Source organism: Haemorhous mexicanus, chromosome 7, assembly GCF_027477595.1.
Source record: "Haemorhous mexicanus isolate bHaeMex1 chromosome 7, bHaeMex1.pri, whole genome shotgun sequence".
NCBI lineage: Eukaryota > Metazoa > Chordata > Aves > Passeriformes > Fringillidae > Haemorhous > Haemorhous mexicanus.
In genome coordinates this window covers 40,409,846-40,434,769 of record NC_082347.1, presented here as the reverse complement: position 1 = coordinate 40,434,769, position 24,924 = coordinate 40,409,846, and the positions used below count along the sequence as shown (strand labels likewise).

Sequence of the window (24,924 nt, the reverse complement as noted above, 5' to 3'; positions counted from 1 at the left end):
GTTCAGGACACAAACAGGTTTCAACTCATTTTTATTCCACTGCACTACACCACTGTGAAGTAACCAGTGAAGTCTTTAATTGGTAGTTTCACTTTGACCAGAACTAACATAAATCTCAACAAATGTAATCAAGAAAGATCCTTTACCACCAAAACACGCTCCTTTTTTAGCAGATATAATTGAAGTCCCTTGATTTGGCAAACTCCTGAATCCTATTAGCATTAGCAATCGGATCAGGGCAAATTAATACCCAAGGAAAATGGTGACTTTGGGTGCTGCTGCAGTGCTGGGGCTGCTCAGGAATATCAAGTGAGAGGCCTAAAGCTTCCCTCAGTCTCCTGCAAGGATGATTACATTGCATCTCTCAGGTGACAGATTTCTTGTGTTATGCCTGAGGAGTGTCAGAGTCAAGACTGCAGAAAACAAATAACGGTGACAAAAGTTGTTCATCACTGTGACTTCTCCCAGTGCCACAGAGGGCTTTTCCATTGCCTCAAGCACAGGAATTCCCTCAGAAGAGGAACATCTTTTGAACCTGAGATGTGAACAATCCACACAAGATTATAATCTTCGATGAGATGATGATCTGTTTGCAGCTCTGGGGGAAGCCCCTGGAGCAGGAGCCCTGGGTGACACACATGGGTTTGCTGTGACAGGTGATCCTAGGACATGTTGGGCCACTAAAGAAAGCACTGGGAGCAAAGCAGGAGGTGAAACAATCCTCCCCTGGCCCCCCAGGGCATCCATGACCCTGTCTGGTAAACAACCCAGCCAGGAATTCACCTTTTTCCTCCCTGAGGGAATGTGGGAACTCCCACGCAGAGACTCCAAATGTGACAAGTCTGGGAGAAAATCGAGGAGTCTCTTCTGAAAACCAACTTGTGAAGCTGCTTTAGGAACCACATGCAAAAAAAGCCCCCCTTGAGCCTGCAAAACCTTCCCCTTGCAGCACCTTGTGCCTGGCCATGGGACGTGCTCACACAGCAGGAGGGGACCTCACCACAAACCAAACCCAAGGCGCTCTCCTTGCTGGACAAAGTGTAATTCTCATTTCCCAGATTCTTCACAAACCAAACCCAAGGTGCTCTCCTTGCTGGACAAAGTGTAATTCTCATTTCCCAGATTCCTCACAAACCAAACCCAAGGTGCTCTCCTTGCTGGACAAAGTGTAATTCTCATTTCCCAGATTCCTCACAAACCAAACCCAAGGTGCTCTCCTTGCTGGACAAAGTGTAATTCTCATTTCCCAGATTCTTCACAAACCAAACCCAAGGTGCTCTCCTTGCTGGACAAAGTGTAATTCTCATTTCCCAGATTCCTCACAAACCAAACCCAAGGTGCTCTCCTTGCTGGACAAAGTGTAATTCTCATTTCCCAGATTCCTCACAAACCAAACCCAAGGTGCTCTCCCTTGCTGGACAAAGTGTAATTCTCATTTCCCAGATTCCTCACAAACCAAACCCAAGGTGCTCTCCCTTGCTGGACAAAGTGTAATTCTCATTTCCCAGATTCTTCACAAACCAAACCCAAGGCGCTCTCCTTGCTGGACAAAGTGTAATTCTCATTTCCCAGATTCCTCACAAACCAAACCCAAGGTGCTCTCCTTGCTGGACAAAGTGTAATTCTCATTTCCCAGATTCTTCCCCATTTCAGTCTGGGCCACAAAACCCTGTGAGTAATTTGCCAGCAGCCTCCTCTGTGCCCTGGGCAGGCTGGGAACACGCCTGACTAATCCAGAGAGGGTTATGTGCAATGACTTCTATTTATGTAACTCCCAAAGTTCAGGGCTATTTTTAAGCCTGGCCTTCCCTCCAACGACAGCAAGGGCCCTGTCAAGACACCTTTGGTGACGTCAAGCCCTGGCAGGGATGGTGGCACTCACTGGAGGACACCAGCAACCATTCCCCTTCACCTTGAGGAGCTCCTCTTCTCCCTCTCCCCCCAGCTGGCTCAGACGTCACCAACACCTCCGAGCTGCCTTTCCCTGACCACCCTTCCCACCAGGATGCCACCTGAAATGTCACTGCAATTCCTCTGCCACGTGACTGAGTGCCAACAACCACTGCAGCCTGTACACAGGTTCTGTTTGCTAAATTGCATCACAAAACCCTCTCCAGTGTGTGGCTTTTGAGTTCCTGCATCTCCAAGACAGGCCACGGCCTGTTTGATGCTTTTTTGATGCTTTAATGTCTCAGCAAGGTTTAAGAAGCCCCAGTTTCAACAAAACACTGACTCAAAGTAACACATTTTAAAGTTCAGGTTGTGGTATGGAAGGAAAAAAGCCTCTAAAGTGCTGTTCTGCACTATAAATGTTCTTTTATTTTTTTTTCCTGCTCATAAAAATAGGAAGGTGTGATTATTGAGGCCTCCCCTGCAACAGAAACAGGCAGCCAAGTGAAAACTTTAAGAATTCTTATTATACTATTGAATTTCAGAAAAAAAATTATACTTTTAAATGTGCATTATGGCTGGAGGACTGCCTTGCTCCCAGCTAGGGAATTTTAACTCAGCAGGCATCGTGTGTTAATCATGGTATTTAGAAACAAAACCTGATGAGACAAAACATTCATTTTTGAGGCTTTTCTATACCCTTTAATCCATAAATCACAAGTCAGGGTGGTTTGGTTTCATCACATCTCATGCACAATGGCACAGACGTAAAAAACCTGTGCTCAAGAATTCCAGAATTCCAGCCCTTCCCTTCTGGTTTGGTTTCTGAAGATACACATGAATAATTTGATTAATGCAGTGCAGCTTCCAAGATAAAAGTGTCAGGCACCCTCCAATCGATTCCCATGCAGTGAGAAGCTGGAATTCCTTCTTAATTGATGCTGTGACACAGATGAGATTGGTGAGGGGCCAGAAGTGAAACATAATCCATGAGTTTAACATGGACTCTCTGTGTGACAAGAGGAAAATCAAGGTGCAGCTCAGGAGAAGCACAAAGGCTGCCTTAGACTGGGGTCCTGCCTCACATTTACCTTTCCTCCCAGCTTTTTTAGGAAGAGCAGCAATTTCCTGACTCCCTCCACATGTGGGATTTTGGCATTAATGATCCCATTATTGGATCTTGGAGAATAACAAATATTAGAGCTTGAGGAGATCACAAAGGGATCTTACCTGGATAATCTCCATTTATAAAAAATCCATTAAAAATAAAAGGCTTTCATGACAGCACAGAAAGAAATATTGAAGAAAACACTACCCCTTGAGCCAGTCGATTCCCAAAACTGCAGGGGAAATTATTATCCTTGTTAATGGTGAGAAACTGAACCCTGGAGCAACTAAATAACCTGGAAAGAGCAGCCAGGGACAGCAGCAGTAGTGAAAGGCACAAGGCACTTCACAAAGCTCAGCCTGGATAAAACAACCTCAGTTAACATCAGCTGGATGGAAAAGTCTGTGTCAAACTTTCTACCTTCAGTCCAGTAAATTCTGGGAAAAGTTTAAGAACCCATTAGAATCCAAAGAGGTCAGAAATATTAGTGAGGAGAAAAGGAGCAGCTGAGGGAGCTGGGAAGGGGCTCAGCCTGGAGCAGAGGAGGCTCAGGGGGCCCTTGTGGCTCTGCACAGCTCCTGCCAGGAGGGGACAGCCGGGGGGTCGGGCTGTGCTCCAGGGAACAGGGACAGGAGCAGAGGGAACGGCCTCAGGCTGGGCCAGGGGGGCTCAGGGTGGATATTTGGGAAAATTCCTCCATGGAAAGGTTTGTGCAGGCCTGGCACAGCTGCCCAGGGCAGTTTGGAGTCCCCATCCCTGGAGGGATTTGAAATCCATGTGGATGTGGCACCTGGGGACATGGGGCAGTGGTGGCCTTGGCAGTGCTGGGCTGGACTCGACCTTTTCACAGAATTCCCAGAATTCCTGGGTTGGAAGAGACCTTCAAGATCATCCAGTCCAACCCAGCCCCAACACCTCAACTCAACCCTGGCACCCAGTGCCACATCCAGGCTTTGTCAAACACACCCAGGGATGGGGACTCCACCACCTCCCCGGGCAGCCATTCCAGAACTTTATCCCCCTTTCTGTGAAAAACTTTTCCCTGCTATCCAACCTGTATTTCCCTGGAGGCTGTGTGCTCTGGTTGTGTCAGCACTGCTGCAGACAGAGCCCAGCCCCAGCTGAGCACAGGCACCTTTCAGGAGCTGTGAGAGGGATGGGGGCACCCCTGAGTCTCCTTTTCCCCAGCTCCCTCAGGGGTTCCTCTCAGGGTTTGTGTTCCCAGCCCCTCTCCAGCCTCGCTGTCCCCTCTGGATGTGCTCAGTGTCCCAAGGTCCTTCCCAAGCTGAGTGCCCAGAGCTGGGCACAGCACTCCAGGTGTGCCCTCAGACCCTCCCAATGACCAGCCTTTCCAACCTTACCAGTTCCATGGCTCCATGACTGTGGGGCTGGAAGAGGGATGGATTGGCTAATTACTCACCCAGAGGCTGCCAGCAGCCCACGCTGGGTGATGCAGCAGCAGGCACGACACTGATTTTATTACCTGCCTGTCAAGTCACATCTCAGCTGTGCACTAAGCTCTAATCTGTTCTCCAGACACTTAATTCACCAAAGATGCTTCTAATAAAAGTGAACTCAGCTGCTTTCTGAAGCCTTTTTTCATCATTCCAGCAGATAGGATGCAAATTCTGTGATATCAAATACTTATGAACCCTTGGCACTCTCTTCTCTTAGAAATGCTGGGGTTTTTCAACTCCCAGCAACAACAGCTCAGCCAGAGATAGAAGTGAAGTGGCAAACGCTTTATTTCTGATCATTTAAGGAAGTTTTGATAAAACTCAGAAGAGCTGAAGTGTCTGTGCTGTTAAGCTCAGGAAAATGAAATCTGGCAGACGAGTACACTCAGGTCACAGTAAATACTGAGTTTCTCATGAAATTCAATCCCTGTACAGGCAAATTATACCCAGGGAGCAGCCCAGGCTGGAGAGAGGCAGAGCTGCCTCACTTACACACGAGCTCCAGGGAGCTCCAACTTTCCAGGCTTTCCTGAGACACTGAGGCTGGAAAGCAGAGTTTAAGCAGAATTCCAGGCTGAGGTACTGAGAACCCTTGGACATGTGCAGGTACTGCATCCTCAAGTGAGTAAACAGAAATATGTGTGTATATAGATATTTTTATGGGGAAAAAATTCCCCACTGAATAGGTATCACCATAGCAATGGCTTTGTGTTCAGAAGAGGCTGAAACTCACAAAAAAACACAGACAAACAAATATTAACAAGAGTGATGTGCCTACCCAGATGGTGAATTAAATGTGCAGAGGTGGCTTGATTTCTTAAACCACCTGATTTCTAAAAGCTCTCTGCAGGCATACTTTTGTTCCAAGAGAAAGCAAATTCATTTTAGAGAATCATGGGATGGTTTGGGTTGGAAGGGACACCAAAGACCATCTCATTCCATGGGCAGGGACACCTTCCCTAGAGCAGGTTGCTCCAAGTCCCATCCAACCCAACCAGGCACTGAATTTTTCCAGGAATATCCCTCTAAATGGTTTTTTGGGAACACAGAAGGGAACACGTGCTCAGGATACTTACCCAGGTTGTACCACATGTCCCTGATCTCAAACCCAATCTGCCTCCTCATGTCCCCATACCTTGGAAAGGAAAACAAAACCAGCATTAAATCAAAACAAATCCAAGACCTACAAGCAGATAAATCTCATTTCCAAATCACACTCACAGCCTTCAAAAAGGGAAGAAACTCCAGAACAGGCTCTCAAATGGGACCCACACTACTGAGGTTACCTGGCTACCCCCACCAGCTCAGCAATGCTTCTGTCAACATCAAAATTTGGGGAAAAAAGGTTTCCAGCCTCAGCAATTCCAACATTCCACGGTCCCAGGCAGAGGTGGGAGCCCACCCACCCTACAGCTGGTGCACCAACACCTCCCATGTCCCATCAGGGTCATTTTCACTCCTCTCCCTCTCCACAGGAAAGCTTTAACGAGTGGAAATCATCCCAATGCCTTCATGAAGGATGGGATCAGAACCCTAACGAGCTCCAAGGAGCATTTGCTGCATGGAATATCTGCAAGTTAAAGATCATTACTTCAATAACAAGATGAGCCAAACTCTAATATCTGGCAACTTGTAGGATTTCTGGGGGATAATAGTGAGACACCCAGTCATTAACATGGATTAAAGGGAATCTTCTGCATCATTAAGAATCTGCTGTTATCTAATGCTTAAATGCAATGTTTAGCAAAACCTACAAATTACAATAATTAAATTTTAATTATTAAATATTTGACGTTTTAATTGAAATATGTACTTAAAAAGATGGGTGAGTGTGATATTGAATTAACTGATTAATTACATCCCTTTTGACACAGAAGTGCCTTCACACAGCAATGAAAGTGCCTCCAGACCATGCATTTATTGAAGCTCAAATTTATTGTCTTGATTCCTGTCTCCAAAACCTGATTAAACTAAAAATAACAATTTGAAAATTCATTATAAACAAAGATTTACAATTTTGCAAACTTTATTAAGCAACCACTTGAAACGACTTAATTTATTTACTTTTAATAGCAGTGAGAAATGCCTGTTGATTCCTTGAATTCCTTCAGTGAGATAAACTGCTCTGTTTATTATAAAAATCACTCCAAGAAAATTTGTGCCTGTGGTTCCCATCCTGACAAAGAGGAATTATCAGCCCACAAATGTATTTGACAGCAATTTCCAGCTCAGCTTTTGGCTCTTTGTTCAGGTCAGGAGTGTGAGCTGGACAAAAATGCTCTCATAGGTGCTCATTAACCCTGGGCAGAGACAGCAAAGGGATTCTAAATTTAATTAAATAAAATTTACCTGCAACACCATCTCAATATCCTAAATAAAATATACCTGCCTTTACAATACCAGCTCAAATAAAATACACCTGGCTCTGCAACACCAGCTCAGCTTCCTTAAAAAACCTTTTATCTATAATGTTATTTATGGTATTTATAGCTCAAGCCCCAAACCCTGAGCTCTGCTTGACACCACTTTTCCACTGAACTTGTAAATATTCCTGTTTCATCAAGGAAGCCCCACGAGTCCCAGGTAGAGCAGATCCTAAAGTGCTTTAAAATTCTCTTTTAAGGCTCAGGTAGAGCAGAGCTTCCAAAGGAAACACCTCAAAACTCAGAAGGAGTGGTGGAGTTTGCAGGGAAAACTTGGCTCCCATAAAAAGGGATGGGATGTGGAGCCCTTCCTGAATTTTCTGGTCAAAACCCAAAAGCCACACGAGCAAAAAGCCTTTAAAACCAAACCACTGCAGCAGTGCTGAACTGTCCCCACTCCCCCTGGGATTTCTCTTATCATAATAATAGATAGAAAGGCCTGGATTGGGAAGGTGAAGGGACACAAAATGCATTTTCTCTCTCTATATAGACACATTTTATTTAATGTACACACCAGAAGCCTGAGCTGTGCTTGCTCAGGGAATCACAGCCTGGAAATTCCCCATTTTTGTGACCTCACTGGCTGTGGGAACACCTGGCTTTTCCAGCTGCTCTTCCCAAAGAGAAAAAGAATCCACACACTCTGTCTGGAACCACAACACTGGCTCTTCTCAGAGCTTGCTGTTTAGTTAAGCAGTAATAAGGTCACTACTGTGGAACACCAATAAAAGGCAGGAGAAATATCAACAGGAGAAGGGAAAAACAGCCTCAAGTTGTGCCAGGGGAGGTTAAATGGAGAGCTGGGAAAACTTCCTCACTCAGAGGGTGGTCAGGCATTGGAATTGGTTGTGCAGGTGGAGTTTCCCACCCCTGGAGGGATTTAAAAGCTGTAAGGATGTTGCACTGGGGGACTTGGGGCAGTGGTGGCCTTGGACTCCATGATCTTAGAGGTTTTTCCACCCTTAATCACTCTCTTTAAACAGAATCTTCATGTTCCACTCTCATTTCCAGGCTTTCCCCCCCTTCTGACAGCTTTCCTCTGCTGTGGGACTCTGAGTGGCAGTGGGGTGGCTGGAGGCAGGGAATGATCCCTCAGAAGCAGGAGATGGCTGCACCCACCCCACCCCATCCCTCAGGGACAGCCCAGTGGGAAAGGCTGGAGCACCAAAATTCCCACTCAGCAAAGTCAGACATAGAGAGAGAGCAGACATAAAATGAGATGAGAAGAAGCACAAAGCTGAAGTGCTTTCAAAATGCAGTTTTATAACATGTGAACATGAGAATCTTGACTTTCTGAGCATCCTGCAGCAGCAAACACTGAACTCATCCCTAATGAATGGTGAAATTCAGATCTCCATGCCAGGGCAGAAACACACACAACACTTGATTCATGTTTTTCAACCCAACCTTTCATTATCCCCTGATTGCATCTCAATTTGAATAGATTTAGCAAAGAAATTAAACTGAAATTACGGCATTAGGCCTCGAGTTCTTGGCCATGATTTAGATGACGAGCAGGACTTACTTGTTAAGGATTTTTGTTCTTTTAGCACTTGAAAAATTCTCCAGTTGTAAAGATTCTTGTGTGAGAAAAGCAACAGCCAGGTGGAAATAGTTGTTCCAGAGCTGAAAGCCCCCAAAATGACAAGAAGAAATTCCATTAATTCTCTGAAATGTTTCTCTACACACCTACAAAACAACTTAAAAGTCTCTAAATTATGCACATAAATATTTAAAGGAGAAAAGAGCAGACACCACAGAGATGGTGTTTCTTGATAAATTCTTAATACAGCTCCTCGTTGCCTTTATGTTTCCAACAAATATTTCCCAGCTACAAATCCCAATTCTTTGTGTTTTGATGATTCAGGCAGAACCCCAAGCCAAACCCTGCTGTGATTCTGTGATTCTGTGACAAGACCCACAAGTCAGGAATGGATCACAACACCTGCTGAGCCTGGAATGATTTACCTGGGCTAACTGGGGCTCACAGCCATGAATAACCCCCAAAACTACACAGAGCAGAAACTGATCACATTAATATCATTTATTCCATTCAAACTGGGAGGCTTTTCTTACCTGTAACTCAAAGTTGGCTTGATCAAGGAATTTTTTGTTTAGCATATCTGCATACTGATTAATTGCTCGCAGGAAGACTCTGAAAGATCAAGAGAAAATTACATAATTACACACTTCTGGGGTACCTTTGTATATTTGGCATCCCAATTAGACACAAAATCTGAGTCTGTCTGGAAAGTGAAATTCAAGGCTGATACTTGAAAAGCAGTGTGATCTCACCACTGGTAAGTGTACAGAATTCTATGCAGATGTTCTCCAAATTAATCAAGTAAATTAGCATATGCAGAAACAGAGGGAGTGTTTGGGATAAAATCACTTGTCTTTAAAATATCTTTTCATAATCAAGAGATCATTAAAAATGCAGTTTATTAGCACTATATAGACATAAATTTTTAAAGTTAAAGTGTTGTGTCTAAGCCAGACGTGCAACTGGTTGTATTTTAACTTTAAGGTCAAGAAAAACATGAAGCAAAAAAAATTCCACTTACAGCACAACAGAAATGCTGGTGAAGGACAGTCTTTAGAACATTGTTCACTGCTCTATTTCCAAAATGCTAATTCAGTACCCACTGTAGCTTATAGAGTTTCTAAAACACCTCTAGAGTTTCTCAAACATCTCTTAAATTGCAAAAGGAGTTGGCCTGACAAGCTTGAAAGAGAGAACCAAATGGCACAGGAGAAGTAGGGCACTACATATTCATGGTGCTGCAAAAGAAACTGATTATTCCTTGGTAGCCTGATCTCCATTTTCAAAACAAACATGAGATTCCCCCTGCAAACTCCAAATTTATGCTGTGCAGCTGCCAGCTAATGCCCAGACAAACGAGCTGCTCCTTGGAGCGGGCTGGGGGAGAGATTTGTGTCTCCTCAGAGTCCCCAAAAATGATGAAAACCCCTCCTGACATGTTCTGGGTTTGGTTTTTCCCCACCCCCAAAACCAATACTGAAAAAGAAAGTTCACTACTGCAAATAAAAATATTATTTTCCTTCAGGCTGGTCAATTAAAAATAAAAAAAGGCAGAATTATTTAAAACAAACAAGCTAGATAGGGTTTGGCTGAATTGCAGATACTTAGCAATTTCTCCTGAAAAAAAATTAATATTTAGCTGAAGTTTGGTATCCAAGAGAAAAGAAGCCTCCAGATAATCCAACATGATGGAAAGAGACATTTTTATAAATATTTATATATTTATATATGGGCAATATGTTGCCAAGTGATTATTTATGAACATATTGATGTATTTATATAAATATATCAATATGTACACACATTCATAAATATTTCAATATGTACATAAATTTATCAGGATGCTAAGAGAGTTTATTTATTTATATATTGAAATAAATTAATAAAGGGGAAAATTGGGATGCCACTGGGATGTATCTGTAGTGTAAGGTCAGATCATCCCCACGGCAGAATTATGGAGGAGAAAGAAAGGATCTAAATGGGAAAACTAAAATTAAATTTAGAAAGAAAAAGAGAAAAAGAATTAAAATATGAAAGTATTTTTAAGATATAAGCAAATATACATAAAAATCAAGTATATACATATATATAGGTGTGCTTTCTAATATTGTTATTTGTAACTGAGATGACAGAGACATCTCTGCACTTGCACCCAGCACAGCCAAGGAGGAATTTCAGCCCCTCAGTGTCTTTGTCAGTGTTTGGTCAAGCACTTCATTAAGAGATTTTATAAATGAGCTGAATCCAGCACACAAATGAACACCCTGCACTGCTCCAAAATATATGGATTGGAGATCTGTGATTCAATTACTGAGCTGTAGCACAAACTAAGATTGAAATCGAGCTTATCTGTGGGATCAGAGTCACCATTTTATCCCCTCCTTAGCCCTGCTCTGCCTTGTGCTTTTGTTAGCTGATAATACCAGGAGATCTGTAAATCTTCCCCCAAAATGAACAATTTAACGTGGTGCAGGGCCATCCCAGGCTGCTCCCTCATGGACATAAAACTGGTTCCAACTCAGGCAGGACTGAGCCTCCAGCTTAATGATGCTGCCTTCAGACATCACTGCAATGTATTCAATCTGCTCCATCTAATTAAGCTTTGGCACAATCTCATTACTTCATATACCATTATTTTCCTTTAAATTGTAACTCTCATTTTTCCCTTATATTAATTCCAGGGAATACCAACAAAGAATAAATAATACAAATTCTGCTGTGTTTGCCCCTGGAAAAGGAACAGAGCACAGAACATGTTCAACTTGAGCTGGAATTAAACAACCCTTGGGCATCAAGGGGGTTCAGGAAGCCAGGAATTCCTCTAATTTTCCATAAAGGAACATCCCAAAGAAGAGATAGAGAGACTTAATGTTGATTTTTGAATTACTGAAATCCCAATTTATTTTTGATTTGATCAATCTTTCTGTGATTGGATAAAATACTTCCTACATAGGTCAGTGGAGAAATCCCAGTGACAGTCAACAGAACATCATCACCACCATCACCATTATTATTATTATTATTATTATTATTATTATTATTATTTCTTCTTCTACTCCTACTCCTACTCCCACTACTACAACTATTATTACAGTCTATCTTCATTTGCAAATCAAATGTCATGCAAACCTGACAGCACTTTGCAGGATATTTCAGCACCTCTAGTGCCAAGAGCAAACAGCAAAATGAAGATGTTTTTTATCTAATGAAGGTAATTTAAAAAATATATTTATTAACATATTGACAAGAAGAAGTAGCAAGTTGCAAGATCACTACTCTGAAGAGAGAATTTCCATAGGAAGAAATCCTGCAGGATGAATTCTTGGCTGGAAGCTGGGCAATGCTTTGTTATCACCTGGGAAGTTGCTGCAGCTCATGAATATAAAAATGGTTCAGGTCTATGCCCAAATTAAAAATGAAAGAGGAAGCTGAAATATTTTATCATTCCAGTGTTAGTTAAATCCTCCTCCAAAGCAGGTCCTGACAATTTTCAGTAACTTCACTGTCAAAAGTTGGAGAAAACAGAAAATGAAGCAAGAAGAGGCTCTTCAGAATAAGTGGAATTAACCCAAAAGCAACAGTTCTGTACTGAAGAAGAAAGGAACTGGCTGCTGGAACACTCTCAAGGATAAAAGGTGGACTTGGACATCACTGGGCCAAGGGATAAATAATCAAAACTCTCAGCTGGAGAGCATCCCTTGCAGTGCCAGCCCTTATCTCGCTGTAATTAATAACCAAGATTGGCTCCCAGTTGCGTGTGCATAAAAAGAAGTGCTCTTCTTGAAATTCAGTTTCAATGAACAAAAGAATTTATTATCCATGTCAGGAAGAGGCACAGAAGTTAAACTTTGAAAAAGGGAGAAGTTCAGAGCCTGGAACCCAACACAATGGACTCTGCTGCCATGTAAGACAACAAAACCTAATCCAAATGTACTGGGAAAGATTTGGGAGACAAAAGACTTTATCAACCCAATTAAAAGCAGGAAATTAACATTTTCTATGATGTGATTGGAATAGGAGGAATATGATTACAGAAGGAAGTCACTTCAGGATATGTGGAAGAAAGAAGGGCATAAAAATCTACCAAAGAACAAAATCAACAGCCTGGACAGAGGAGGTTTTTGTGTGAGCTCTGGGGAAGGGGGGGTGGGGATGGCTCCAAGGGCATCCAGAGATTTCTGCTGTAGTTTGATCCTCTGAGGCAGGGACTGCCCTCTTATTCTGTGTTTAGAGACCTTCCACAGAGCAGAATCAGAACCATTTTGGTTGGAAGGGACCTTAAATCCCATCCATTCACACCCTACCCATGGCAGGGACACCTCCCACTGTCCCAGGCTGCTCCAGCCTGGCCTTGGGCACTGCCAGGGATCCAGGGGCAGCCCCAGCTGCTCTGGGCACCCTGTGCCAGGGCCTGCCCACCCTCTCAGGGTACAATTCCTTCCCAATATCCAATCTAAATCCACCCACTTTCAGCTAAAAGCCATTTCCCCTTTTTCCTCCCTTGTCCCAAGTCACTCTCCAGCTTTCTTGGAGGCCCTGAGAGAGGTTTTAAGGTGTCCCCAAAACTTCTTCTCAGTCACCAGGATTTTTTGGCATTTGACCCCTGTTTATGCATTTCCTGACCAGCTCTCCATGATCCAGCAGGAACAGAGAATTGCCCACCACCTTTTGAACATGACATAAAAGTATGGCTGGGAGCTCAGGTGAGAGAAGCCAGAGAAAAGGAGATGGAGAAACCATGGCAAAGGTCAGTTAGGAAACACAGGCCATAAAAAGCAGAAATTCTCAAAAAACCAAATGAAAAATCCAGGTGACCAAACCTCAGTGACCTGCTTGGGTCCATTCACCTTGCCCTGCCTCAGGCAGTTCTCATTTCTCCAGTGATTTCTCCCCTTTATGGCTCTCACTCCAGAGCTCATCCACGCAGGAGTGTGCTGCTGGTTCATGAACTGGCTTCAATTTCAACCCCTGACTCCTGGGAGTATTTCCTGTTATTGATTATTATTCACTTCACTGGTTCCAGAGGTGCTTAATTGGTTTGTGGATGCAGAGATTGCTTCACCAAACAGAGCAAAAATTGATGGTTGGATGCTGTAGTTTTCCAAAAGGTCCTTTTTTCCCTCCAAACAACCTCACTGCCTCCAGGAGGTGGGAACATACATCAAACCCTGACTTCCAGTGGCAATTGTAAATGAAGGAGGGACAGAGAGATTTGATTTATAAATGGAACAGGAGTCACTGTGCCAAACAACTCATTTTTTTTAGCCCTTTCTCAGGTTCAGTCACTTTTTATTCTGCCCTTCTCCCTCCTAATTAGTCAAGTGCCCTGATTTGTTCATGTTTAAAAACATTTGGTGCCCTGTTTTCTCCCACTCAGTTCTGACATTGTTGGAAAGTATTTGCAGGAGCTCCAGGAGCTGAGGAAAGCTGGGTGCAGGATGTAACACCATCCAACTGCCTCTGCAGAAACACTGCTCTGGAGGAATAATCCAAAGAGAAATATTTAAAAAGTGGAAATATTTTTACAGCCTATGCCATTTGGCACATTATTTAGTTAGCTCCAGTACCCAAGGACTTAGATTTGTACTGTGTTTATGCAAAATATTTCTGACAGGAAAATTTCTGACAGAAAAAGAAACAATACAAACTAGGAATGTCCTCCCCACTATTTTTCCTTAAGCAAACATAAAAAAAAAAATAAAAAAAAAAGAAAGAAAAAGAATGAGAAAATGACTTCCTTAATGGCAGAATGATTATCTAAACAAGAATACACAGAAAAAGCTTAAAATAATTTTGGTTTAGGTGATAATTTGATAAAAGAGAGGGAATTTGCAGTGAGGTTCTAAAAGGCACTATTATGATGTCATTTTAGTTAATTTAGATGGAAGGATAATGAATGCTCTATTGCAGCTGATCAGCCTTCCTGCACATCATCATGCTCCCCATGCCTGAGCTCTGCTTCTCTGGGAGACAAATTCCCTGTGCTAATGGGAGCCAGAGTCCTCTTCTCTTGTCAGCCTGGGAGGGAAACAACAGCCCCAGACCTGGAAAGCCCAGAGAGAGCCCAAACCCCACAAAGGTTTAGGAAGGCACCAACAGCCCAGCAAAGCCTTCTCTCAACACCCTCACCTCCAACCCCTCCATCCCTCTTGCAAAGCACTGTTTTAAACAGCTTTTTTCTTATTTATGAATTAAAAAACAAAAATTTCCTTGGTGTTCAACCTAAATCTCTGCTGGTGCAATCTGAGGCCGTTCCCTCTGCTCCTGTCCCTGTTCCCTGGAGCACAGCCTGACCCCCCGGCTGTCCCCTCCTGGCAGGAGCTGTGCAGAGCCACAAGGGCCCCCCTGAGCCTCCTTTGCTCCAGACTGAGCCCCTGCCCAGCTCCCTCAGGGATTCTCCAGCCCCTTCCCAGCTCCTCAGGGATTCTCCAGCCCCTTCCCAGCTCCATTCCATTCCCTGGACACCCTCCAGCCCCTCCATGTTTATCTGCTTGAGAAGGGTCCAAAACTGCCCCCAGAATTTGAGGTGCCTCACCAGTGTCTCACCATAGGAGATCAAAGTCATTTCATGGCTCAGCCTGGAGGTACCCTTGCACCTCCCCCAGTTTTCTCCTTTCCCAAATTTTGTCTCTTTTCTTTCCCTCTTCACCTGCCTTTGCACCTCCAGGCCCACCAGCTGCTCACCACTAACAAATTAATTTAATTCAACACTTCTTTATATTTACATATCCCTGCCCAGTCCACTTCTTTCCCTTAAAGAACATTTGAAAAGTGTTTAAAAGATTCCTTGCAACATCCTCTAATTCAGCAGGCTAAAGAGCAGTCAAAACTTAAAAAAAAAAAAAAGAATAAAACCTAAATCCTTGATCATTTGCTGCCTTTTGAATTACAATTCCTGGGCTGAGGATGATAATAGCAGAGAGTAATCCCAAAGAAGACTTGCTACTAAATACCCACATTAGCATAATCTCCTCATAATGCCTGCTCCACAGCAGCACAGGTGCTCCATGTCACTTTATTAACCTATTTTCTAACAAATTTTTCAGCCCCAGCTTTAGCACATTATCTCTAATCACTGATAGCTCTCCCCTCATTTGTATTCTGGGCTGGTGCCCTCTGAAACAAAGGGGACAGATGAATGAGAAATAACTGAGTTACAAAAGCTGAAGGACAAACTTGTGGGCTGACTACCAACAACCAAGAGGCACAACAGGCTCTGTGTGCAAGGTGCCTCTGTGGAACAGCTCAGGGCTGTGTCCAGGTGGGGTTTGAGCCTCTCCAAGGGTTGGGATCTGCTTGGATAACCACGGATCTGACTGCCCTCACTCTCCTCCTGCCTTGCCTACGTGTCTGAGGTCTCAGCTGTGGTTTTTGGATGACTTTGAGTGCAGGAGAGAAGAGGCTTTAGCCTTCTGTCCTGTTTCTCAAAGCAACTTTGCCTCCTGGAATTTTATCTCCATGGATAGAACCGTCCATACTCAATTTTAGCACCTGGAGAATTTTATGGCAGAGCAATAAAAGCTTGGAAATTACGTTTTCTAATGGAAATGCTAGCAGACAATTTCATTTAGGAGGTTTTAGCTAAGGCTACAATGCTGGCAAAGTAGCATCTCTTGCAAGTGGACAGTGTTACTATTCCTCTACTCCAAAGTTATTATTCTAAAGGAGGCAGACTTGCTGAATTCCAAGAGAATTTCTGTTGTGGCAGCTGGCAAAAACTCCCGGCAGAGCTTGTAATTTCAAACAAATGTAATTTGTTGGAGTGCTGCTGGAAGGGATCTGTGCCATCAGGTGAGTTATTAAACAAGCATTTCATTGTAGTGCAATGCTCAGTAAAATGCAGAAAGCCTTTGCTAGGAACAGAAATCATCACCTTCCCCTTACCAAGATCAGAGAATTCCAGAAGGGCTTGGGTGGGAAGGGACTTTAAAGCCCATCCAGTGCCACCCTGCCATGGCAGGGACACCTCCCACTGTCCCAGGCTGCTCCAGCCTGGCCTTGGGCACTGCCAGGGATGGAGCAGCCACAGCTTCTCTGTGCCAGGCCCTCACCACTCAACTTTTCACCTCATTTCTTGTTTGGACTTGATTTCACAAAGGAATCCAACCACTTTTTGCAGAGGTAAAAATCAACATAGAAGAAGTTTTGGGGGTTTTTTTCCCTGTTGCAGTGCTCTTCACACACACATTCAGTGCAGAAAGAGAAATAATTAAAGAGAAGTAATCCACAGAAAGGTTGGGAAAGGACATGACAGGCAAATCTTCCTGCAAAGCATGGAAATTCTGGCTGAATTTGGCAAAATGTTTTCAGATATTTGACAGTGCCTCAGGGTTTGCAGCAGGGGAACCCCCCTTGCTCTGTGCCGACAGCACTGGCCTCTGCTCCTTCCCCATTTCCATGGATACTGCAGGTGATTAAGGCCACTTTAGCTACTTATGGATAAATCAATAGAATTGATCTGCTACATTTCAAATTATTTGGCATTCTCATCCATCTTGCCATCAACTGGGAAGACAATTGCACCTGGCTAAACAAATGTCCTGATGTCGCTTGGAAAAGAATCTCCCTTTTTTCCTGCAGGTACTTAATTTATCAAATTCCACCAGAGAATAGCAATGAGGAAAAAGCAATCTGCAAAGGTTGGGTTATCACCTCTTCAGTGCTGGGGTCACAAATCAGGGTTGTTCAAAAATTCCATTTGCTGAAGTTTCCCCCAAAATGTGAAGTTCATTCTGATGGCAGAAAGTTTCCAAGGGAGCTGAATTATCCCAATGCCTTACCATGACTTTTCCTTCCTAACCCAAGCAATCACAAGCACAGAGGCACTGCCCAGAAGAGCTGAACCTTCCCAAAACCAGAGTCCATCTCCCCAGCAAGCAGAGACTCCCTGGGAAGAGGTTAAAATGTGATTTCTTGTCAGAGATGAGCGGGATAAAGCACAGCAGCTGCTCTGCTGGGCTGTGCCACAGCTGCTGACAGCTTTGTGAGGGAGCACTAATGCTGGCAAAGTAAAACCCCACCTTGCTGGAGCTTTAGGTAAGCCTGTGTTTGATCCACAGGGTGGCTCTCAGATATTAAAGTGACACAGAAGGTTTAGGGAGGCACTGGGGTGTGTGAAGGAGGGAGCCAAGCGAGATGGGAGCTGTGCCTGCCTCCTGTGCCTGTCCTGCCTGCCTCACCCAGCTGTCACCCCCTGCACAAAATCCCTGCCTTGCTGCTCTTCCCAGAGCTCCCTCAGCACCCTGCCTGGTGTCTTTGGAGTGGAATAAATGCTTCACTGGGATGCTTCAACACCTGCCAGTCACAGGAGCCCAGCCCCTGGGTGGCTCTGAGCAGATTTTCTGGCTCTGTGGGAAAGGTTCCATCACCCTGCACACCCCACAAACAGTCCCAGGTGACAGAGCACAGAAATCAGCCTGGCAGGGCACACAATGCCATTAACCATGTGGGGTTTTCTGCTCTGCAGGACAGCAGAGGGACACTGCCAAGCCCACCAACAGATCCACTGCAGCCTTTCAGCAGGGACCACAGCAAGGTGTGGGGGCTGCACTGCAGCCTCTGCATGGGCTCCAGGCAGGATTCAGTGCTGCCTTGGGCATGCCAATCCTTCCCAGAATTTTCCAGCTGGGGATTAGTTTCTGCCTGGTGAAATCCAAGGCCAAGAGGCAAACACAGTCAGGGTGACAAAAACACAGCCAAGTGTGTCAATGGGACAAAGGCTGGGACAAAAATTGGTTCATATCACACCAGCAATGAAATAGAATTGGGGATGTAAATGCTTCTCTTCTCCTGGATCCCTGGCAGTGTCCAAGGCTGGGCTGGACAGGGCTTGGAGCAGCCTGGGACAGTGGAAGGTGTCCCTGCCATGGCAGGGGTGGATCTGGATGGGCTTTACAGTCCCTCCCAAGCCAAACCATTCAGGGATTCTCTGAAATCAGGTTCTCTGTGATTCCTTTTATGCACTACTTTAATTTCATTCCCTCTGTTAATCCCAAGAAAGCTCTTTAAGCTACTAAATTACGCTGTGTGGCCAAACAATTGTTGAACTGCAGGAAATGCTGTGGCTATTGAAACACAAACAGTGCTTTAGAGCACCACAGGGCTAAAACTGGATTTCTGACAGGTGAGTTTGAGACAGTGCAATAACCCCCAGGCACAGCTGCCCTTGGGTGAATCCTCCCCTTCCCAAGGCAGAGCCATGGAAAAGTTTGCTTCAATATGGACACAGCAATAAGAGAATTTCCAAAAACTGTGCAAGGCTTATTTCCTTGGAGTTTGGGAACTGGACACCAGCACACTGGAGCACCATCAATCCCACGATGCACACGGGGGATGCAGTGCCAGGGAAGTTAATTCCCATGTGGAAAATATTCCTGAGCCTCACAAAGACCAGCAAACCAGGCAGTCCCTTCCCAACAATCAATGCCCCTGGCCTGGTTCTCCTGCACTGGGGCAGAGTTGGGTACAAGGCCCAAATAGCATTTCTGCACCATTTCTGCTCCTTTTTATCTTCTTCCCTGGCCTGAATTACACAGCTTGGCTCTCTCCAGAGAGAAGATTTATAATGCCAATGGCACTGAAAGCCAGCAGCTTCTCTGGGAGTAGACTGCAATTATCTGATGGGCTCATAGAAGCAAAAAAAACCTAAGTGGGGAAAAATTCAGATTAGTCCTGATAGGAGATTTTCTCACCCAGAAAATACAACCAAAGCAAAGGCTCAGGTTGATTTTTTTCACCCAGTGCTTGTGTATGGAGTAACACCTAAAGCCATCTCATTTTATAGGATTGTATTAGAGAATTCCAGAATGGTCTGGCTTGGGACCATAAAGATCCTCCAATTCCATGGGCAGGGACATGATCCACAGCCCAGGTTGTTCCAAAGTCACCATTCCAGGACTAAACCAATTCCCAATTCCTTCCTCCCTGGCTTGAGTGATATTTGAGCATCCACATGGGATGGGCAGCAGTGCCTGGTCACCAAAAACTCAGGATATCAGCAAAGCTGGGCCTAACAAAGCTGGGAATGTGCTGAGAGGGATGCAGGGACTAACACTGGGATGCAGAGGGATGCTGGCATCCAGTGACCCATGAAGGGCAAGGAAAAATCTGCTTTTCCAAAGGATATTGATGCTTGTGCAGAGCAGATTTGCCAGAGTTTTCAGCTCCATCTGCAGCAGATATTATGGAAAGCCTGGCAGCAGCCAGGAGTGATCTAGGCCAGCAATGATCAATAGGATCAAAGGTTTATACAAGGTAAAAAGCTCCATTTCCTGGAGTTTTTCCAGAGAAATTAAAAGCAGAATGGCACACACAGGTTGTCCAGACTTTAAGTAATTTCATCTTTAACATCAGCAATATCCAGACATTGATCCCTGAAAATGGATCCCAAAGGATACTAAAAGTGGCAGCACAAAACCTGGGGTATAATTTATGGTGTTACAGGAGCCACACAAGCCTTCAGAAAGCTTTTGCTTTGGATCACACCCAGAGGCCAAAGAGGTTTGAGAGTCACTGCTGAAGAACTAGGGACTGAGAAATTCAGGAATTAGCTTTTTCTGCCTGGTTTTCAGTTAAAAGCAGTACTTTCAAAGAAAACACCCAATAAGAGTTTCATAAATTATTGCAAAAGATTTAAAACTTTTACTTTTTTGCCTAAAAGTGTCATCTGAGATAAAGATTTTTTTTCCCCTGCATATTTTAAGACCTTCTTCCTTTTTCTCTCACTTTTTAAGAAATAATTGCCTCTCCCCCTTGATGTTTAGGTTGAGTAATTTAACTTTTACTGGGGAAAATAGTAAAGGGTTTGTGGTTTTTTTTTTTTAATTATTTATCTACCTTGTTATTAATTTTGCTGTATTAAAATTGGGAAATTCTCACTTGATTAATATTTAAGTTAGATGCTTCTTCTACCCCGCACACATCATTTAATGGTGCAAATGGGCTTCAAAAATTGTGATTTAGTCCAAGAGATAAGGGAGAATTAAATGATGACACCACTCCAGTGCTCCTGTAATAGGGAGTGTGTTCATTTAGGTCACAGTAACCCACATTTGTAATTCATTACAAAATATATAATATTTTTATTCTGAATGTATCACCAAATGATTAAAAGCCAAATGTCACTAAAAAGGGAGAAACAGAGACTTGTGCAGAGCCCTCCCTGTGACTGAACTCTTCAAGTGCTGACATTTTCATCAGAAATTCCCTAATTTCCTTCAGGAAAGTTCCCAACTGGGGCCACAAACCTTGCCCAGAGCCTCTCACCTCTCATGGAATGAGCAAACAGAACTAATCTGCTTTTCATCAACAATTCAGGCTACAAGCCCTCATTAAAAATACTCCCATTAAAAACACAACGTTACAGCCAAGCTACAAATAACTGTGATTTTCTCTGTGCCACCCTAGGATAATTCACTTGTAGAGAAACACAAAGGCAGAATTAAAACCAGCTCGTGGCCCAAATTAACCCTCCATGTATTATTTCTGCAAGACACCACCTTAATTGCAATTATGCATTCAGGGACCAACGTGACACTTTGTTCTTAATTTGTACACAGTAAAACAAATGGGGTTTTAAATGAATGAAAAAAGTAAATATTAGTCTGTGACAAATCATAATTACAGGGTGGTCACAGCTGTTTAAATTGACTCCTGCTAGGGAATTTCAGGTTGTGACAAACACAGATTTTTTGGGTTTTTTTTTGAAGCTTTTGCACAGCACAGGAAGTTGGGGGGGGTCATTTGGTTTCTTTCAGAATTCCTTTAAAACACATTCACAGAGGTTTGGAAATCACACCAGTATTTTAGCACCTTGCTTTGCCTCAATTAATGACAACAGCACTCCACCAATGGGAGGTGGCACTTGGGGACATGGGGCAGTGGTGGCCTTGGCAGTGCTGGGAATGGTTGGACTCATTGGTCTTGGAGGGCTTTTCTGACCTGAACAATTCCATGATTCTATTGACAATCTTTAACTTACTCCACCTGCTCCAGCCCTGCATGGAGCCAGGGAAATGCAGCAAAAAGAACAGAAAACCACGGAATGATTTGGGTTGGGAAAACCCCCAAAATCACTGAGTCCAGCACTGCCAAGGCCACCACTGCCCTGTGTCCCCAATTGCCACATCCACACATTTATTGAGCACTTCCAGGGATGGGGACTCCACCAGTGCCCTGGGCAGCTGTGCCAGGCCTGCACAAACCTTTCCAGGAGGAAATTGTTCCCAAATATCCACCCTGAGCCCCCCTGGCCCAGCCTGAGGCCGTTCCCTCTGCTCCTGTCCCTGTTCCCTGGAGCACAGCCCGAGCCCCCGGCTGTCCCCTCCTGGCAGGAGCTGTGCAGAGCCACAAGGGCCCCCTGAGCCTCCTTTGCTCCAGGCTGAGCCCCTGCCCAGCTCCCTCAGGAATTCTCCATCCCCTTCCCAGCTCTGTTCCCTTCCCTGGACACCCTCCAGCCCCTCTTGCAGCGGGTGGGGGATGCCCCAGCAGGGAGGGCAGAGGTCTGGCAGAGCTGGAACTCTGAAACGTTTTGTGCTGACCCCACTTTGTGCATCAGAAGGTGCCACTGAGCAGCCAGTGACCTCCCATGTTAAAAACTCTGCCTTTATGTCATACAAGGGCAATTTTTGATTTTCCTACTCAATAAAGGCAAAGAACCCTGAGGTGAAACCTGTAAATAACAAATCCAAGCACAATTGGTGTTAATCCTAAAGCAGGAAAATGCTGCTATGATGATGTACAAACAAAATACAGGCTGTGAGTGTTTTATCTTCTGCTTGGTTTTAGAGAATAAATAAAACCTGGTTCATTCAGCTGGAACTGCAAAGGTAATTTCACTGCTGCCTCTGACAACAACTGAAACTTCATTTTCTCCTTTAAGAAAGTCTCAGCACCCACAAGAGTGGGATCGATCAGGGTGAGAAGCAAAGCTGTGCTTCCCTTCCTCCTCTCCAGCTGAATCCAATATTTTCTGCTTTTATGTGCAGGGCAGTCAATGGACACGTCACTGCCCAGAGAGAATTATCTGACTCAGGAGTAGGAGGGCAGGACAAACACGTGGGAAGCTCCTCATCCCAGGGGAACATCATCCAAAACCTGCTGGGCCTGGGCTGCAAGTCCCACGTGCAAGGGCTCTGCTGACCATAAACCATGGAACTCCAGACTGGTTTGGGCTGGAAGGGACTTTAAAGATCTTCTCATTCCACCCCAGCCATGGGCAGGGACACCTCCCACTGTCCCAATGGCTCCAGCCTGGCCTGGGGCACTGCCAGGGATCCAGGGGCAGCCCCAGCTGCTCTGGGCACCCTGTGCCAGGGCCTGCCCACCCTGCCAGGGAACAATTCCTCATTCCCAAGATCCCATCCATCCCTGCCCTCTGGCAGTGGGAGCCATTCCCTGTGTGCTGTCCCTCCATCCCTTGTCCCCAGTCCCTCTCCAGCTCTCCTGGAGCCCCTTTAGGGTCCAGAATTGGCTCTAAGGTCTCCCCAGAGCCTTCTCCTCTCTGGGCTGAACTGATCCTTCCTGATCCCCATCTTTCTGCTGGAGGTTCTCACTTCCCAAATATTGCTGCAAAAAAGCACTTTGTGCAAACATCCCCCCTGGATTCGGGGAAAAGGAGCTCGGTTGGGTTTGTGTGACAAACCAGCTGAGGTAACCCAGCTGATTCTGACCAGCTGATCTGGTGAACCCCTTTGCTGTGAGCTGCAGCAGCTCTGAACCTTCCTAAAGCCTTGTTCAGCTTCAAACTTGGGGGAAAAAAGAGCCCTTGGAACAATAAATCTTTTGGAGCGTGGGTTAGGATAATAAACCCCAGGCTCATCTAAACCTTCTCTAGAGCTGGTGCTGCTCCTAATTGGGATGGATGTGCTTTGCCATGGAAGAGCTGGGTAAGGTTTGGGTTGTTAAAACACAGGTTTATAGGAGCCATCCTATAAAATGATGGATCAGGACCGTGTCTTGCATTATCAAATTACCCCAAGAATTGGAGTGTTTTGCACGTAAAGCTCCAGTGCTAATAACACTGTGCCAAATTAGTGGGAATGAATAGATGCTGAGTAAATAATCCCATTTTGTTGTTAGTTCCTAATGGATCTGTTGATAGGAAACAACCTCTCTATCTGTTTCCATCAGGATAATTTGATAACCCATCTGTATTGGTTAAACTGCAGATTTTGTAAACACTGAGGCCAAGTGATTTGTAACAGGAGCAGGACGTAGGAACCACTCTCCTAAAGTGTTTTTTAAATTGCTTTGCTCGCAGCTACAGAGTTTGCCATAAAGAATGATCCCTCATTGTGAAATTTCCCAGCCTCAGGAGTGGTCCTGGAGCTGAGGAAGGGACAGGCTGATGATTTAAGACTATTTAATGCCCTGCTTGTTGTGGAACAGAGAGCTGGAGACCTTCCTGCTCTAGGAGAACACAGCACTGCAGTTCCTTAATGCCCAAAACTGGGAAACTGATTTATCACCTATTAGGTCTTATTAGATCCCATTCAGTAGGAAAAATGAACTGCTGGAGCTGGATGGCAGAAAATTAATTTGAAATAAATGTTATAGAGTCAAGCTTCTTCTCTTCAAGCCTCTGTGGCTGGGGTTTTCCAGTTGGATGTGGGTTTTTGCAGGGAGGCACGTGGTGATCATTTTACATATTTGTAGTTTAGATTTAAAAAAAACCCCTAAACATTTTCAGTGCACATCTCCTTCATGGAGGGGCAGGGGAAGGGCAGCTCTCCAGCTGTGCCAGGGTATGGGATCCACTGGGGTTGATTTATTCCAGAAGCACTTCTTCCCCAGGAAAAGGAGTCTCTGCAGAGCTTTTCCCACAGTTTCAAATTTTTATGAGTTTTAATCTATTGTTTAAAACTGTAAGAATGGTTCCCACTGATATTGGGAATGAGGAATTGTTCCCTGGCAGGGTGGGCAGGACTGGCACAGGGTGCCCAGAGCAGCTGGGGCTGCCCCTGGAACCCTGGCAGTGCCCAAGGCCAGGCTGGACACTGGGGCTGGGAGCACCTGGGACAGGGGAAGGTGTCCCTGCCCAAGGGGTTGGGATGGGATCATCCCTTCCAGCCCAAATCATTCCTAATTCTCTGACAATTCCATAACCACCAAGGTTAAACTCCCCAAAAATTCAGAACCCTCTGGGTTCTCTGGGGTGAGTATTTGCCCACACCTTTGCTGACCCTAAAAAACAAAGTATTACAATAACCTTCCTTAATTTTGCATAGAATTTTAAATAATTTTTCAGCTTTTAAGCCTCAGATGTGAACTGGGCTATTTCAGCAGAGATATGGATTAATATTCCTAGGGAAAATGGACAAATTATCAAAATGGAGCTGAACATTCCATGTGAAAATAATCTATGAGCTGACTCCTATTCTTCACTGCTGGTTGTTCACTGCATGGGCACAGGCAAATTACTCCATTCCTCCATGAATCAACTTGAACATCTGTAAGGTCAACATAATGCAGATGATCTTCCCCAGCTGCTCTGAGATTCTTCCA

The 24,924-nt window shown here is 44.5% G+C and overlaps 1 protein-coding gene across 3 annotated transcripts in view; it reads right to left on the bottom strand.

Annotated features, from left to right (window-relative positions):
• The window catches only part of DOCK1 (dedicator of cytokinesis 1), a 278,288-nt gene that overhangs the window by 73,380 nt on the left and 179,984 nt on the right, over positions 1-24,924 (bottom strand). For all 3 annotated transcript variants that reach the window (XM_059852216.1, XM_059852217.1, XM_059852218.1), the window contains exons 30-32: positions 8,955-9,033; positions 8,404-8,504; positions 5,532-5,590 (exon numbers count right to left, since the gene is read on the bottom strand). In XM_059852216.1, the coding sequence (XP_059708199.1) occupies positions 5,532-5,590; positions 8,404-8,504; positions 8,955-9,033 (239 nt within the window). The remainder of the gene's footprint in view (positions 1-5,531; positions 5,591-8,403; positions 8,505-8,954; positions 9,034-24,924) is intronic.